Source organism: Nematostella vectensis, chromosome 3, assembly GCF_932526225.1.
Source record: "Nematostella vectensis chromosome 3, jaNemVect1.1, whole genome shotgun sequence".
NCBI lineage: Eukaryota > Metazoa > Cnidaria > Anthozoa > Actiniaria > Edwardsiidae > Nematostella > Nematostella vectensis.
In genome coordinates this window covers 15,938,020-15,954,265 of record NC_064036.1, presented here as the reverse complement: position 1 = coordinate 15,954,265, position 16,246 = coordinate 15,938,020, and the positions used below count along the sequence as shown (strand labels likewise).

At 42.5% G+C, this 16,246-nt stretch overlaps 2 protein-coding genes across 2 annotated transcripts; both read left to right on the top strand.

Annotated features, from left to right (window-relative positions):
* The first annotated feature begins 1,524 nt into the window (after positions 1-1,524).
* On the top strand, positions 1,525-8,987 carry LOC5502367. The gene is made up of 6 exons (XM_048724468.1): positions 1,525-1,686; positions 1,933-2,943; positions 3,065-3,175; positions 7,460-7,909; positions 8,155-8,920; positions 8,971-8,987. Exons 1-6 carry the CDS (start codon positions 1,525-1,527, stop codon positions 8,985-8,987), a joined length of 2,517 nt encoding a protein of 838 aa, XP_048580425.1.
* A 1-nt stretch (position 8,988) lies between these two features.
* LOC125561298 lies at positions 8,989-9,948 on the top strand. Its single transcript, XM_048725369.1, has 2 exons — positions 8,989-9,165; positions 9,287-9,948. The coding sequence occupies exons 1-2, from the start codon at positions 8,998-9,000 to the stop codon at positions 9,488-9,490; spliced, it is 372 nt and encodes a 123-aa protein (XP_048581326.1). The 5' UTR covers positions 8,989-8,997; the 3' UTR covers positions 9,491-9,948.
* Positions 9,949-16,246: the final 6,298 nt, after the last annotated feature.

Genomic DNA, 16,246 nt, shown 5'->3' with positions numbered 1-16,246 from the left:
TGAATACCTTTTACGAAAATACTAAAAATTTTAATCCTAAAATTTTATACAAAACCCTTTTTACATGGATATCTGATGTATGAGTATTGGCGCGTGCGTTTCGAGGCACGCCCACTAGGCTCAACTGTTACGTCGCGCGCGTAACCATGGCAAAAATAAACAGATTGACTCAGAAACCACTTACTCTTGAGCAGGAAAAGGTTTCACCAAAAACGCTTTCAAAAAAGTTCAAAAAGTAATCTCATAACCTTGAAAAAGCATCAACTACGCCATGTGGCAGGTGAGATGAGAAGTTTGTTGATTGAATAAAGTGATTTCGATGATAAACAGACCATTTATAGATATCGAAAGAATCCGTGCGAAATTTCTACTGATCTTTGAGATAAATATTTGACATTATCCAAAGTACAAACAGGGACGGATCTAACTTTTAGCTCAATAACAATTGGGTAGGGTGTAATAGACTTTTGTTGCATCGGCTTTCTGACTCACACACACACAAATTCCTACCTTAGAAGTGCGTTTTGTCGATAAGACACTCAACAGTTAGGTTGTTTGCATCCCATCAAAGAAATACATATAGATACTGTATGCTTTTATGCCTCCAGCTCCTCAAATTCTTTTGTTAAACAAAGCAGCAAAAGAATGGATACGGGCACATAACACTTTCCCTGCAACCCAAGAGAGGGTTTTAAACCGCTAAACCCTCCCCCTTGTGTTTTTACATCCAAAACATACAAATCAAGACAGTAGTCAGTCATTTAGGCAATTTAGTCTAAAAAAAAGTATTGCATCTCTATACCATTACATCTTGTACTATCACGGAGGGTATCAGGTATATCACACTCTATTCACTACTTGTTTAGTGATGATAAGCGTTTAACTAAAGGAGTGGAAAAGACTCAATCTATGGTACAGCACGAATGCTTCCTTGTTTTTATACTTGAATATTTTTCGGCGAGAAAAATCCTTAAACAAAAAAAAAATGCATACTAGATACGCTTGCTCCTTTTTCGCGACAACTAGTTATAAATTTGCAGGTCGCTCAGAGCTGCAATTGAAAGATTCAGGCCGCTCTTTATTAGCTAACCCCTTAATATCCCTCAACGAAGGCATTAAAAATGCTCATGTTGTTCTGTTAAATTATGAAAAGTCCAAATATAAATGCTACTCCTTATATAGAGTTTCACTATGGTGTTTCTGGTTTATCTGATCCTTCCACGATGTTCAATTCAGATAACTCCAGACGGCACCGCTACTAACCAGGGGAGGGTGAGGGACCCGTTGTCATGGCGCGACTACGAGTATGCGCTCCGGCCAATATCAACTTTACAACAGCCCCCGAACCCCCCGCAAAGTCGGCGCATACGCCGCCCAGAATACCTACCCCAACCTCATGTCAGCCAAGCACAATTATCCCCTGGGGGTACCCCTTATATGTATGGCGGCCCGTACAGATCAGCCTTAACCTACCCCGTGCTAGTACAACAAAAGCGCTTAGATCGGAGTCCTTGCCATGTGACAATGGGACCACACGCTGGGCAGTATATCATGCAGGCGCCTTTCAGTGGGATTCCTGTGGCCAGGGGTGCCATCCCGTGTATCCCTAACGTTGCTCTAAACGGCGTTGTCAATCAAACTGCCGTTGCCTCGACAGCAAGAGCTTGCGCGATAAGCCAGGGTCAGGTAGGTGGTTGTGTAATTAATGTGAGGGGGGGATATGATTTTGCTACAGAGTAACTAGGATCGATACGTCACCACAAATATGCGTACTGCATTTGATGGTAGAAAACAACTAGAATATAGGAAAACGAAAATCGTTTTACACTTCTATACAATACGCGCATTAGAGCATTAGACATAAAAGTTTTAGCCTTGACCTCTTGCTTGATACGAAGACTAGACCATGAGGATTTCCTCAACTATTTACAGTCACACGATGATGAGGTGCTCCAGGAGATGCATCAACTCCTGCACGAGGCCGCTGACCTCTACACTACTCCCTCACACGACACGTTCAGTCACAGTAGCACTATCGGGCACCTTGAGGGTGGGAACATCCATGAGTATTTGGTGGACCTGAAGGACCTTCCCCCGCGCTCCTCAAACGAGGCGAGTGAGACAGTGATCGATAGCCCCCTGACAGACCCACTACCTGACGAAGAGGGGGGCAAAGTTACCTCTGACGAGGAAGAGGTTGTTCCAGCTGTGAGCCAGGGCGTGGTCGAGGCTACCAGCCCCTCACAGCAATCTTTATATGACTTCGGTGAGTGCCCAGCCTGGCTTACAGATCTGCTTGAGGGTGATGATGAGAAAACTGTGTCAAGTGAGGCAACGGATGAGCTGCCCCTCCCTGATCCTAATGCGATTGAGGAGCTATTGGCCCTGATGGACGAAGTCAAAAGTCCCGCCACTGACTCCCTCATCGCTCCCGCCTGCGAAACAAATCATATATCGATTCAAGCAGGAGAGGTAGATAACACGGCCGCTCACCCTAACAATACATACAAGTTCTCTATCGCTGATTGCAGCACATTGGAAGAGCTACTTGCTCCTGCAGACGAGGTCAGCACCGTGGCAGAGCCTGTTGACAGCCAACAAGACTTTAAGGCTGAACCAGACGAGACCCCCCTTCCTGACCCAAGTACCATGCGGGAGCTACTTGCTCTTGCAGACGGGGTCAGCACCGCGGCAGAGGGTAGTACAGTGCCTGTTGGCAGCCAACAAGTCTCTGATGCTGCACAGGAGGATGCTCCACTTCCTGACCCCAGCACCATGCAGGAGATATTGTCTCTTGTCGGGGAGGTGACGAGTGCTGTTGAGAGTGGTGATTCCTCCAGCAACGCGAGTTGCGTTGAGTATATCGAGGAGGTCATTGAAGAGGGTACTGTTCCTTCTTTCACCACGTCAACCGTCTATCAAAGCCCAACGGTAACTGCTGAGGTAGGACTCGCTAATCTTATATTAACATCACATTTAAGTCTGAAAAGGCCAGATAATATGTAAAGTTGAAGAAAGCCAAGTCACAACGATTTAAAATTTTTTTTTTGGATTTTAATTACAGGTGTGGTTCAGCCCTTACACTTGCACGTATATGAACATGTCTGCTGAACTCGCCTCAGTCTTTTCCAGTTCTGTCGCCCCGTGCCCATTGAGTAGCACTTCTGTGCCGGAGGTAACGTCACGCAAGCGCAGACGCAGTCAGAAAATTAATGAAGAGAAGACAAAGAGGAGGAGGACTGGGGACAAGTGGGGTGTGCCTCAGTAAATCGAAATCTCCCTTCGGAGAAGGGACAAGAGAGAAATATGGATTTGTGATTAGGAATAGACATTACAAAGTAGAGATTACTCTAATAACATCCTTAAAATCGGTTATACCCATGAGTCATGGGTGGCAATTGGTATAACATATGCACGTGATTTTACTGCCAATTACGGCTTTTAACCCCACCCCCCCCACCTCTCCTCCACCCCAAAATACTTGCATTTACTAGTGTTTCAATATGTGTAGTGTAAATATTGTTTGTATCTCTATAACAAGTGTAGTAAATGTGTGGCTGATGTCCAAATGTTTGAGGCGTTTGATTAGCGCCGTTGGATTAATAATCTTATGTTGACTGACGATCACTAACCATACCAACGTCGTCGGCATACTCGTTCGGGGCTGCACCCCCTTGGAAAATAATTATGATAGTTAAATTCATTTTGGCACAGCATTTGTCTACCCCTCGCCTCCCCCCCTATACAACAGAAGCATCGCTATTTCCTGGGATACCTGTGGTAGCCCATTAAGGCAACGCAGTCATGCCCGTACCCAGGATTTTTCTTGGAGGGTGCGAAATGCGAAAACGTTGACCTAAATTATCCGGGGGTGTGGTTTTGGGGGGTTGGGAAGGGGTGGGGAGAGTGAATTCTCTGACCCCCGAAAAACAAAAAGGGATTTCTTTATGCATTTGTAGTATCTTTAAGGGACGTTAATTGTCGGATTTCACTACATACCAGAGTGATCTAGCTTATGCTTTATAGTTTTGTCTACAAAAAGCACGCCTATTTAGAACCGAAAGTGGACCTTCGGCCGTTGTGGCGGCGGGATGCGCTAACACCCCCTGCCCCCTGCACCCCTCCCCCCCTTCCTGGGTACGGGCCTTGCAGTGAACCAAAAAAAATGTTTAAGAAATATTTAACAATTTTCAAACACATTCTCAGTTTTCCTGAATTTTATTTCGGAGCTATCTCTGCTGCGGGGACAATATTTGTAAGGTTGCCACTGTAAAAGATAGGACAATCAACCCCATCTACTTCAATGGAGCACACCTTAAGTCCACCCCACCTCAAGAGATGACGCACCTTACCTTTCTTGCCCCAATCAGTGCTGTAATATGGCATTTACAATAAAAATAACAAGATTATACATATTTTTTTATTATATCCAAAGGTAGTGGGCAGTAGAATCTTTGTCATACATGTCACAACACGTAGAGGGCCCAAGCAAATTGCATATCTCCGGTATCTTAGTCAACCCTGTGCGCAGGGTCTAGTTGCAATTATAATCCGAACACTGCCAAGCAAGAAGTCAAAAGTTATAAGCAAGAAGTCACAAATTATAAGTATCTTTTAAAATTTCTTATTTCTGAGCCCCAGTCAGTTGGAAAAAAACTATTTTTGCACAGATAGCATTTCAATTGTGTTTAGAAAATTTGTGATTTGCTTTCCACCAACGTTTACGGTTGAAAATTACTGTCACGTGAGTGTCCGCACAGGAATCCCAAGCAACATTATTTATACACTCGCATCGTATACAATTACTCAACACTGAGTAAGAATTACTTAACAATGAGTAAGATTACTGAGTAAGAATAACTTAACACTGAGTAAGAATTACTCAACACTGAGTAAGAATTACTCAACACTGAGTAAGAATTACTCAACACTGAGTAAGAATTACTCAACACTGAGTAAGAATTACTTAACACTGAGTATAAAATTACTCAACACTAAGTAAGAATTACTTAACACTGAGTAAGATCACTGAGTAAGAATTACTTAACACTGAGTAACAATTACTCAACACTGAGTAAAAATTACTCAACACTGAGTAAGAATTACGTAACACTGAGTGAGAATTACTCAACACTGAGTAAGAATTACTCAACACTGAGTAAGAATTACTCAACACTGAGTAAGAATTACTTAACACTGAGTAAGAATTACTCAACACTGAGCAAAAATTACTCAACACTGAGTAAGAATTACTCAACACTGAGTAAGAATTACTTAACACTGAGTAACAATTACTTAACACTGAGTATAAAATTACTCAACACTGATAAAGAATTACTTAACAATGAGTAAGAAATACTTAACACTGAGTAATAATTACTTAACACTAAGTATAAAATTACTCAACACTAAGAAAGAATTACTTAACACTGAGTAAGAATTACTTAACACTGAGTAAGAATTACTCAACACTGAGTAAGAATTACTTAACACTGAGTATAAAATTACTCAACACTGAGAAAGAATTACTTAACACTGAGTAAGAATTACTTAACACTGTGTAAGAATTACTCAACACTGAGGAAGAATTACTCAACACTGAGTAAGAATTACTTAACACTGAGTAAGAATTACTTAACACTGAGTATAAAATTACTCAACACACTGAGTAAGAATTACTCAACACTGAGTAAGAATTACTTAACACTGAGTATATAAAAAACTACTCAACACACTGAGTAACAATTCCTCAACACTGAGTAAAGATTACTTAACACTGCGTATGAAATCCTCAACACTGAGTAGGAATTCCTCGACGCTGATTAAGAATTCCTCAACACTGAGTAAGAATTACTTAACACTGAGTAAGAGTTACTTAACACTGAGTAAGAATTACTAAACACTCAGTAATTTTACATTTTACACTATTTCTAAATCACGGTAAGAACCAGGCGGCATCCCTCATGGGACCCCGTGTCCCGTTGCACCTTTCACTTTTGAGTTAACCTATACGTTTTGCATATCGATATTTTGTATTGTTGACTGATTGCGCCTATTTCTACATTAGACGCTGAGTTATCGATTAACTCATCGGCAAGATATTGATTAACCGTTGTGAAATCGATTGGCGCGCGCGTGTTGATGTCACGGGAGTTTTCACATCGTACGCGTAATCATGGCAAAAATACACAAAAACACCCAGAAACGACTTTCTCTTGAGCATGAATACCTTTTACGAAAATACTAAAAATTTTAATCCTAAAATTTTATACAAAACCCTTTTTACATGGATATCTGATGTATGAGTATTGGCGCGTGCGTTTCGAGGCACGCGCACTAGGCTCAACTGTTACGTCGCGCGCGTAACCATGGCAAAAATAAACAGATTGACCCAGAAACCACTTACTCTTGAGCAGGAAAAGGTTTCACCAAAAACGCTTTCAAAAAAGTTCAAAAAGTAATCTCATAACCTTGAAAAAGCATCAACTACGCCATGTGGCAGGTGAGATGAGAAGTTTGTTTATTGAATAAAGTGATTTCGATGATAAACAGACCATTTATAGATATCGAAAGAATCCGTGCGAAATTTCTACTGATCTTTGAGATAAATATTTGACATTATCCAAAGTACAAACAGGGACGGATCTAGCTTTTAGCTCAATAACAATTGGGAAGGGTGTAATAGACTTTTGTTGCATCGGCTTTCTGACTCACACACACGCAAATTCCTACCTTAGAAGTGCGTTTTGTCGATAAGACACTCAACAGTTAGGTTGTTTGCATCCCATCAAAGAAATACATATAGATACTGTATGCTTTTATGCCTCCAGCTCCTCAAATTCTTTTGTTAAACAAAGCAGCAAAAGAATGGATAGGGGCACATAACACTTTCCCTGCAACCCAAGAGAGGGTTTTAAACCGCTAAACCCTCCCCCTTGTGTTTTTACATCCAAAACATACAAATCAAGACAGTAGTCAGTCATTTAGGCAATTTAGTCTAAAAAAAAGTATTGCATCTCTATACCATTACATCTTGTACTATCACGGAGGGTATCAGGTATATCACACTCTATTCACTACTTGTTTAGTGATGATAAGCGTTTAACTAAAGGAGTGGAAAAGACTCAATCTATGGTACAGCACGAATGCTTCCTTGTTTTTATACTTGAATATTTTTCGGCGAGAAAAATCCTTAAACAAAAAAAAAATGCATACTAGATACGCTTGCTCCTTTTTCGCGACAACTAGTTATAAATTTGCAGGTCGCTCAGAGCTGCAATTGAAAGATTCAGGCCGCTCTTTATTAGCTAACCCCTTAATATCCCTCAACGAAGGCATTAAAAATGCTCAGGTTGTTCTGTTAAATTATGAAAAGTCCAAGAATAAATGCTACTCCTTATATAGAGTTTCACTATGGTGTTTCTGGTGTTATCTGATCCTTCCACGATGTTCAATTCAGATAACTCCAGACGGCACCGCTACTAACCAGAGGAGGGTGAGGGACCCGTTGTCATGGCGCGACTACGAGTATGCGCTCCGGCCAATATCAACTTTACAACAGCCCCCGAACCCCCCGCAAAGTCGGCGCATACGCCGCCCAGAATACCTACCCCAACCTCATGTCAGCCAAGCACAATTATCCCCTGGGGGTACCCCTTATATGTATGGCGGCCCGTACAGATCAGCCTTAACCTACCCCGTGCTGGTACAACAAAAGCGCTTAGATCGGAGTCCTTGCCATGTGACAATGGGACCACACGCTGGGCAGTATATCATGCAGGCGCCTTTCAGTGGGATTCCTGTGGCCAGGGGTGCCATCCCGTGTATCCCTAACGTTGCTCTAAACGGCGTTGTCAATCAAACTACCGTTGCCTCGGCAGCAAGAGCTTGCGCGATATGCCAGGATCAGGTAGGTGGTTGTGTAATTAATGTGAGGGGGGATATGATTTTGCTACAGAGTAACTAGAATCGATACGTCACCTCAAATATGCGTACTGCATTTGATGGTAGAAACCAACTAGAATATAGGAAAACGAAAATCGTTTTACACTTCTATACAATACGCGCATTAAAGCATTAGACATAAAAGTTTCAGTCTTGACCTCTTGCTTGTTACGAAGACTAGACCATGAGGATTTCCTCAACTATTTACAGTCACACGATGATGAGGTGCTCCAGGAGATGCATCAACTCCTGCACGAGGCCGCTGACCTCTACACTACTCCCTCACACGACACGTTCAGTCACAGTAGCACTATCGGGCACCTTGAGGGTGGGAGCATCCATGAGTATTTGGTGGACCTGAAGGACCTTCCCCCGCGCTCCTCGAACGAGGCGAGTGAGACAGTGATCGATAGCCCCCTGATAGACCCACTACCTATAGAAGAGGGGGGCAAAGTTACCTCTGACGAGGAAGAGGTTGTTCCAGCTGTGAACCAGGGCGTGGTCGAGGCTACCAGCCCCTCACAGCAATCTTTATATGACTTCGGTGAGTGCCCAGCCTGGCTTACAGATCTGCTTGAGGGTGATGATGAGAAAACTGTGTCAAGTGAGGCAACGGATGAGCTGCCCCTCCCTGATCCTCATGCGATTGAGGAGCTATTGGCCCTGATGGCCGAAGTCAAAAGTCCCGCCACTGACTCCCTCATCGCTCCCGCCTGCGAAACAAATCATATATCGATTCAAGCAGGAGAGGTAGATAACACGGCCGCTCACCCTAACAATACATACAAGTTCTCTATCGCTGATTGCAGCACATTGGAAGAGCTACTTGCTCCTGCAGACGAGGTCAGCACCGTGGCAGAGCCTGTTGACAGTCAACAAGACTTTAAGGCTGAACCAGACGAGACCCCCCTTCCTGACCCAAGTACCATGCGGGAGCTACTTGCTCTTGCAGACGAGGACAGCACCGCGACAGAGGGTAGTACAGTGCCTGTTGGCAGCCAACAAGTCTCTGAAGCTGCACAAGAGGAGGCCCCACTTCCTGACCCCAGCACCATGCAGGAGATATTGTCTCTTGTCGGGGAGGTGACGAGTGCTGTTGAGAGTGGTGATTCCTCCAGCAACGCGAGTTGCGTTGAGTATATCGAGGAGGTCATTGAAGAGGGTACTGTTCCTTCTTTCACCACGCCAACCGTCTATCAAAGCCCCACGGTAACCGCTGAGGTAGGACTCGCTAATCTTATATTAACATCACATTTAAGTCTGAAAAGGCCAGATAATATGTAAAGTTGAAGAAAGCCAAGTCACAACGATTTAAATTTTTTTTTTTGGATTTTAATTACAGGTGTGGTTCAGCCCTTACACTTGCACGTATATGAACATGTCTGCTGAACTCGCCTCAGTCTTTTCCAGTTCTGTCGCCCCGTGGCCATTGAGTAGCACTTCTGTGCCGGAGGTAACGTCACGCAAGCGCAGACGCAGTCAGAAAATTAATGAAGAGAAGACAAAGAGGAGAAGGACTGGGGACAAGTGGGGTGTGCCTCAGTAAAACGGAATCTCCCTTCGGAGAAGGGACAAGAGAGAAATATGGATTTGTGATTAGGAATAGACATTACAAAGTAGAGATTACTCTAATAACATCCTTAAAATCGATTATACCCATGAATCATGGGTGGCAATTGGTATAACATATGCACGTGATTTTACTGCCAATCACGACTTTTAACCCCCCCCCCCCCACCTCTCCTCCACCCCAAAATACTTGCATTTACTAGACGTTTAAGTTACTTAAAGGCGTTGATCGGCGTTGGTACACTTTATATTGATCTAAGTGATTGGTAATCACCGGGACGTACATATGTTGGGCATTAGCCGTGTCACGCAACGTACTGTAACTGTCACGTCAGTGAAAATATCTGGAATTAGTAACCATGTGTCAATATGTGTAGTGTAAATATTGTTTGTATCTCTATAACAAGTGTAGTAAATGTGTGGCTGATGTCCAAATGTTTGAGGCGTTTGATTAGTCCCGTTGGATTAATAATCTTATGTTGACTGACGATCACTAACTATACCAACGTCGTCGGCATACTCGCACGGGGCCGCACCCCCTGGAAAATAATTATGATAGTTAAATTCATTTTGGCACAGAATTTGTCTACCCCTCACCTCCCCCCCTATACAATAGAAGCATCGCTATTTCCTGGGATACCTGTGGTAGCCTATTTAAGGCAACGCAGTCACGCCCGTACCCAGGATTTTTCTTGGAGGGTGCGAAATGCGAAAACGTTGACCTAAATTATCCGGGGGTGCGGTTTTGGGGGTGGGAAGGGGTGGGGAGAGTGAGTTCTCTGACCCCCGAAAAAAAACAATAAGGGACGTTAATTGTCGGATTTGACTACATACCAGAGTGATCTAGCTTATGCTTTATAGTTTTGTCTACAAAAAGCACGTCTATTTAGAACCGAAACGGCCGTTGTGGGGGCGGGGTGCGCGAACACCCCCTGCACCCCCCCCCCCACCCTCCCTGGGTACGGGCCTTGCAGTGAACCAAAAAAAATGTTTAAGAAATATTTAACAATTTTAAAACACATTCTCAGTTTTCCTGAATTTTATTTCGGTGCTATCTCTGCTGCGGGGACAATATTTGTAAGATTGCCACTGTAAAAGATAGGACAATCAACCCCATCTACTTCAATGGAGCACACCTTAAGTCCACCCCACCTCAAGAGATGATGCATCTTACCTTTCTTACCCCAATCAGTGTTGCAATATGGCATTTACAATAAAAAACAAGATTATACAGATATGTGTATTATGTCCAAAGGTAGTGGGCAGTAGAATCTTTGTCATACATGTCACAACACGCACAGGGCCCAAGCAAATTGCATATCTCCGGTATCTTAGTCAACCCTGCGCGCAGGGTCTAGTTGCAATTATAATCCGAACACTGCCAAGCAAGAAGTCAAAAGTTATAAGCAAGAAGTCAAAAATTAGAAGTATCTTCTAAAATTTCTTATTTCTGAGCCCCAGTCGGTTAGAAAAAAGCTATTTTTGCACAGATAGCATTTCAATAGTGTTTAGAAAATTTGTGATTTGCTTTCCACCAACGTTTACGGTGCAAAATTACTGTCACGTGAGTGTCCGCACAGGAATCCCAAGCAACATTGTTTATACACTCGCATCCTATACAATTACTCAACACTGAGTAAGAATTACTTAACAATGAGTAAGATTACTGAGTAAGAATTAATCAACACTGAGTAAGAATTACTCAACACTGAGTAAGAATTACTCAACACTGAGTAAGAATTACTTAACACTGAGTAAGAATTACTTAACACTGAGTAAGAATTACTCAACACTAAGTAAGAATTACTCAACACTGAGTAAGAATTACTTAACACTGAGTAAGAATTACTCAACACTGAGTAAGAATTACTCAACACTGAGTAAGAATTACTTAACACTCAGTAAGAATTACTTAACACTGAGAAATAATTACTTAACACTGAGTATAAAATTTCTCAACACTGAGTAAGAATTACTTAACACTGAGTAAGAATTACTTGACACTGTGTAAGAATTACTCAACACTGAGGAAGAATTACTCAACACTGAGTAAGAATTACTTAACACTGAGTATAAAATTACTCAACACACTGAGTAAGAATTACTCAACACTGAGTAAGAATTACTTAACACTGAGTAAGAATTACTCAACACTGAGTAAGAATTACTTAACACTGAGTAAGAATTACTCAACACTGAGTAAGAATTACTTAACACTGAGTATAAAATTACTCAACACACTGCGTAAGAATTACTCAACGCTGAGAAGGATTCCTCAACTCTGAGTAAGAATTCCTCGACACTGAGTAAGAATTACTCAACACTGTGTAAGAATTACTCAACATTGAGTAAGAATTACTCAACACTCAAATAAATTTTACATTTTACACTATTTTTAAATCACGGTAAGAACCAGGCGGCGCCCCTCATGGGACCCCGTGTCCCGTTGCACCTTTCACTTTTGAGTTAACCTATACGTTTTGCATATCGATATTTTGTATTGTTGACTGATTTTCTGAACACCCAGAAACGACTTTCTCTTGAGCATGAATACCTTTTACGAAAATACTAAAAGTTTTAATCCTAAAATTTTATACAAAACCCTTTTTACATGGATATCTGATGTATGAGTATTGGCGCGTGCGTTTCGAGGCACGCGCACTAGGCTCAACTGTTACGTCGCGCGCGTAACCATGGCAAAAATAAACAGATTCACCCAGAAACCACTTACTCTTGAGCAGGAAAAGGTTTCACCAAAAACGCTCTCAAAAAAGTTCAAAAAGTAATCTCATAACCTTGAAAAAGCATCAACTACGCCATGTGGCAGGTGAGATGAGAAGTCTGTTGATTGAATAAAGTGATTTCGATGATAAACAGACCATTTATAGTAATCGAAAGAATCCGTGCGAAATTTCTACTGATCTTTGAGATAAATATTTGACATTATCCAAAGTACAAACAGGGACGGATCTAGCTTTTAGCTCAATAACAATTGGGAAGGGTGTAATAGACTTTTGTTGCATCGGCTTTCTGACTCACACACACACACACACACACACAAATTCCTACCTTAGAAGTGCGTTTTGTCGATAATACACCCAACAGTTAGGTTGTTTGCATCCCATCAAAGAAATACATATAGATACTGTATGCTTTTATGCCTCCAGCTCCTCAAATTCTTTTGTTAAACAAAGCAGCAAAAGAATGGATAGGGGCACATAACACTTTCCCTGCAACCCAAGAGAGGGTTTTAAACCGCTTTAAACCCTCCCCCTTCTGTTTTTGCATCCAAAACATACAAATCAAGACAGTAGTCGGTCATTTAGGCAATTTAGTCTAAAAAAATATTGCATCTCTATAACGTTACATCTTGTACTATCACGGAGGGTATCTGGTATATCAGACTCTATTCACTACTTGTTTAGTGATGATAAGCGTTTAACTAAAGGAGTGAAAAAGACTCAATCTATGGTACAGTACGAATGCTTCCTTGTTTTTATACTTGAATATTTTTCGGCGAGAAAAATCCTTAAACAAAAAAAAATGCATACTAGATACGCTTGCTCCTTTTTCGCGACAACTAGTTATAAATTTGCAGGTCGCTCAGAGCTGCAATTGAAAGATTCAGGCCGCTCTTTATTAGCTAACCCCTTAATATCCCTCAACGAAGGCATTAAAAATGCTCAGGTTGTTCTGTTAAATTATGAAAAGTCCAAGTATAAATGCTACTCCTTATATAGAGTTTCACTATGGTGTTTCTGGTGTTATCTGATCCTTCCACGATGTTCAATTCAGATAACTCCAGACGGCACCGCTACTAACCAGGGGAGGGTGAGGGACCCGTTGTCATGGCGCGACTACGAGTATGCGCTCCGGCCAATATCAACTTTACAACAGCCCCCGAACCCCCCGCAAAGTCGGCGCAGACGCCGCCCAGAATACCTACCCCAACCTCATGTCAGCCAAGCACAATTATCCCCTGGGGGTACCCCTTATATGTATGGCGGCCCGTACAGATCAGCCTTAACCTACCCCGTGCTAGTACAACAAAAGCGCTTAGATCGGAGTCCTTGCCATGTGACAATGGGACCACACGCTGGGCAGTATATCATGCAGGCGCCTTTCAGTGGGATTCCTGTGGCCAGGGGTGCCATCCCGTGTATCCCTAACGTTGCTCTAAACGGCGTTGTCAATCAAACTACCGTTGCCTCGGCAGCAAGAGCTTGCGCGATAAGACAGGGTCAGGTAGGTGGTTGTGTAATTAATGTGACGGGGGGATATGATTTTGCTACAGAGTAACTAGAATCGATACGTCACCACAAATATGCGTACTGCATTTGATGGTAGAAAACAACTAGAATATAGGAAAACGAAAATCGTTTTACACTTCTATACAATACGCGCATTAGAGCATTAGACATAAAAGATTCAGTATTGACCTCTTGCTTGTTACGAAGACTAGACCATGAGAATTTCCTCAACTATTTACAGTCACACGATGATGAGGTGCTCCAGGAGATGCATCAACTCCTGCACGGGGCCGCTGACCTCTACACTACTCCCTCACACGACACGTTCAGTCACAGTAGCACTATCGGGCACCTTGAGGGCGGGAACATCCATGAGTATTTGGTGGACCTGAAGGACCTTCCCCCGCGCTCCTCAAACGAGGCGAGTGAGACAGTGATCGGTAGTGGGATAGACCCACTACCTAAAGAAGAGGGGGGCAAAGTTACCTCTGACGAGGAAGAGGTTGTTCCAGCTGTGAGCCAGGGCGTGGTCGAGGCTACCAGTCCCTCACAGCAATCTTTATATGACTTCGGTGAGTGCCCAGCCTGGCTTACAGATCTGCTTGAGGGTGATGATGAGAAAACTGTGTCAAGTGAGGCAACGGATGAGCTGCCCCTCCCTGATCCTCATGCGATTGAGGAGCTATTGGCCCTGATGGACGAAGTCAAAAGTCCCGCCACTGACTCCCTCATCGCTCCCGCCTGCGAAACAAATCATATATCGACTCTAGCAGGAGAGGTGGATAACACGGCCGCTCACCCTAACAATACATACAAGTTCTCTATCGCTGATTGCAGCACATTGGAAGAGCTACTTGCTCCTGCAGACGAGGTCAGCACCGTGGCAGAGCCTGTTGACAGCCAACAAGACTTTAAGGCTGAACCAGACGAGACCCCCCTTCCTGACCCAAGTACCATGCGGGAGCTACTTGCTCTTGCAGACGAGGTCAGCACCGCGGCAGAGGGTAGTACAGTGCCTGTTGGCAGCCAACAAGTCTCTGATGCTGCACAGGAGGAGGCCCCACTTCCTGACCCCAGCACCATGCAGGAGATATTGTCTCTTGTCGGGGAGGTGACGAGTGCTGTTGAGAGTGGTGATTCCTCCAGCAACGCGAGTTGCGTTGAGTATATCGAGGAGGTCATTGAAGAGGGTACTGTTCCTTCTTTCACCACGCCAACCGTCTATCAAAGCCCCACGGTAACTGCTGAGGTAGGACTCGCTAATCTTATATTAACATCACATTTAAGTCTGAAAAGGCCAGATAATATGTAAAGTTGAAGAAAGCCAAGTCACAACGATTTGAAAAAATTTTTTTTTGGATTTTAATTACAGGTGTGGTTCAGCCCTTACACTTGCACGTATATGAACATGTCTGCTGAACTCGCCTCAGTCTTTTCCAGTTCTGTCGCCCCGTGGCCATTGAGTAGCACTTCTGTGCCGGAAGTAACGTCACGCAAGCGCAGACGCAGTCAGAAAATTAATGAAGAGAAGACAAAGAGGATCCCCAATCAGTGTTGCAATATGGCATTTACAATAAAAATAACAAGATTATACATATTTTTTTTATTATATCCAAAGGTAGTGGGCAGTAGAATCTTTGTCATACATGTCACAACACGCACAGGGCCAAAGCAAATTGCATATCTCCGGTATCTTAGTCAACCCTGCGCGCAGGGTCTAGTTGCAATTATAATCCGAACACTGCCAAGCAAGAAGTCGAAAGTTATAAACAAAAAGTCACAAATTATAAGTATCTTCTAAAATTTCTTATTTCTGAGCCCCAGTCGGTTGGAAAAAAAACTATTTTTGCACAGATAGCATTTCAATAGTGTTTAGAAAATTTGTGATTTGCTTTCCACCAACGTTTACGGTGCAAAATTACTGTCACGTGAGTGTCCGCACAGGAATCCCAAGCAACATTGTTTATACACTCGCATCCTATACAATTACTCAACACTGAGTAAGAATTACTTAACAATGAGTAAGATTACTGAGTAAGAATTACTCAACACTGAGTAAGAATTACTCAACACTGAGTAAGAATTACTCAACACTGAGTAAGAATTACTCAACACTGAGAAAGAATTACTTAACACTGAGTAAGAATTACTCAACACTGAGTAAGAATTACTCAACACTGAGTAAGAATCACTCAACACTGAGTAAGAATTACTTAACACTGAGTAAGAATTACTTAACACTGAGTATAAAATTACTCAACACTGAGAAAGAATTACTTAACAATGAGTTAGAATTACTTAACACTGAGTAAGAATTACTGAACACTAAGTATAAAATAACTCAACACTGAGAAAGAATTACTTAACACTGAGTAAGAATTACTTAACACTGAGTAAGAATTACTTAACACTGAGTAAGAATTACTTAACACTGAGTATAAAATTATTCAACACTGAGAAAGAATTACTTAACACTGAGTAAG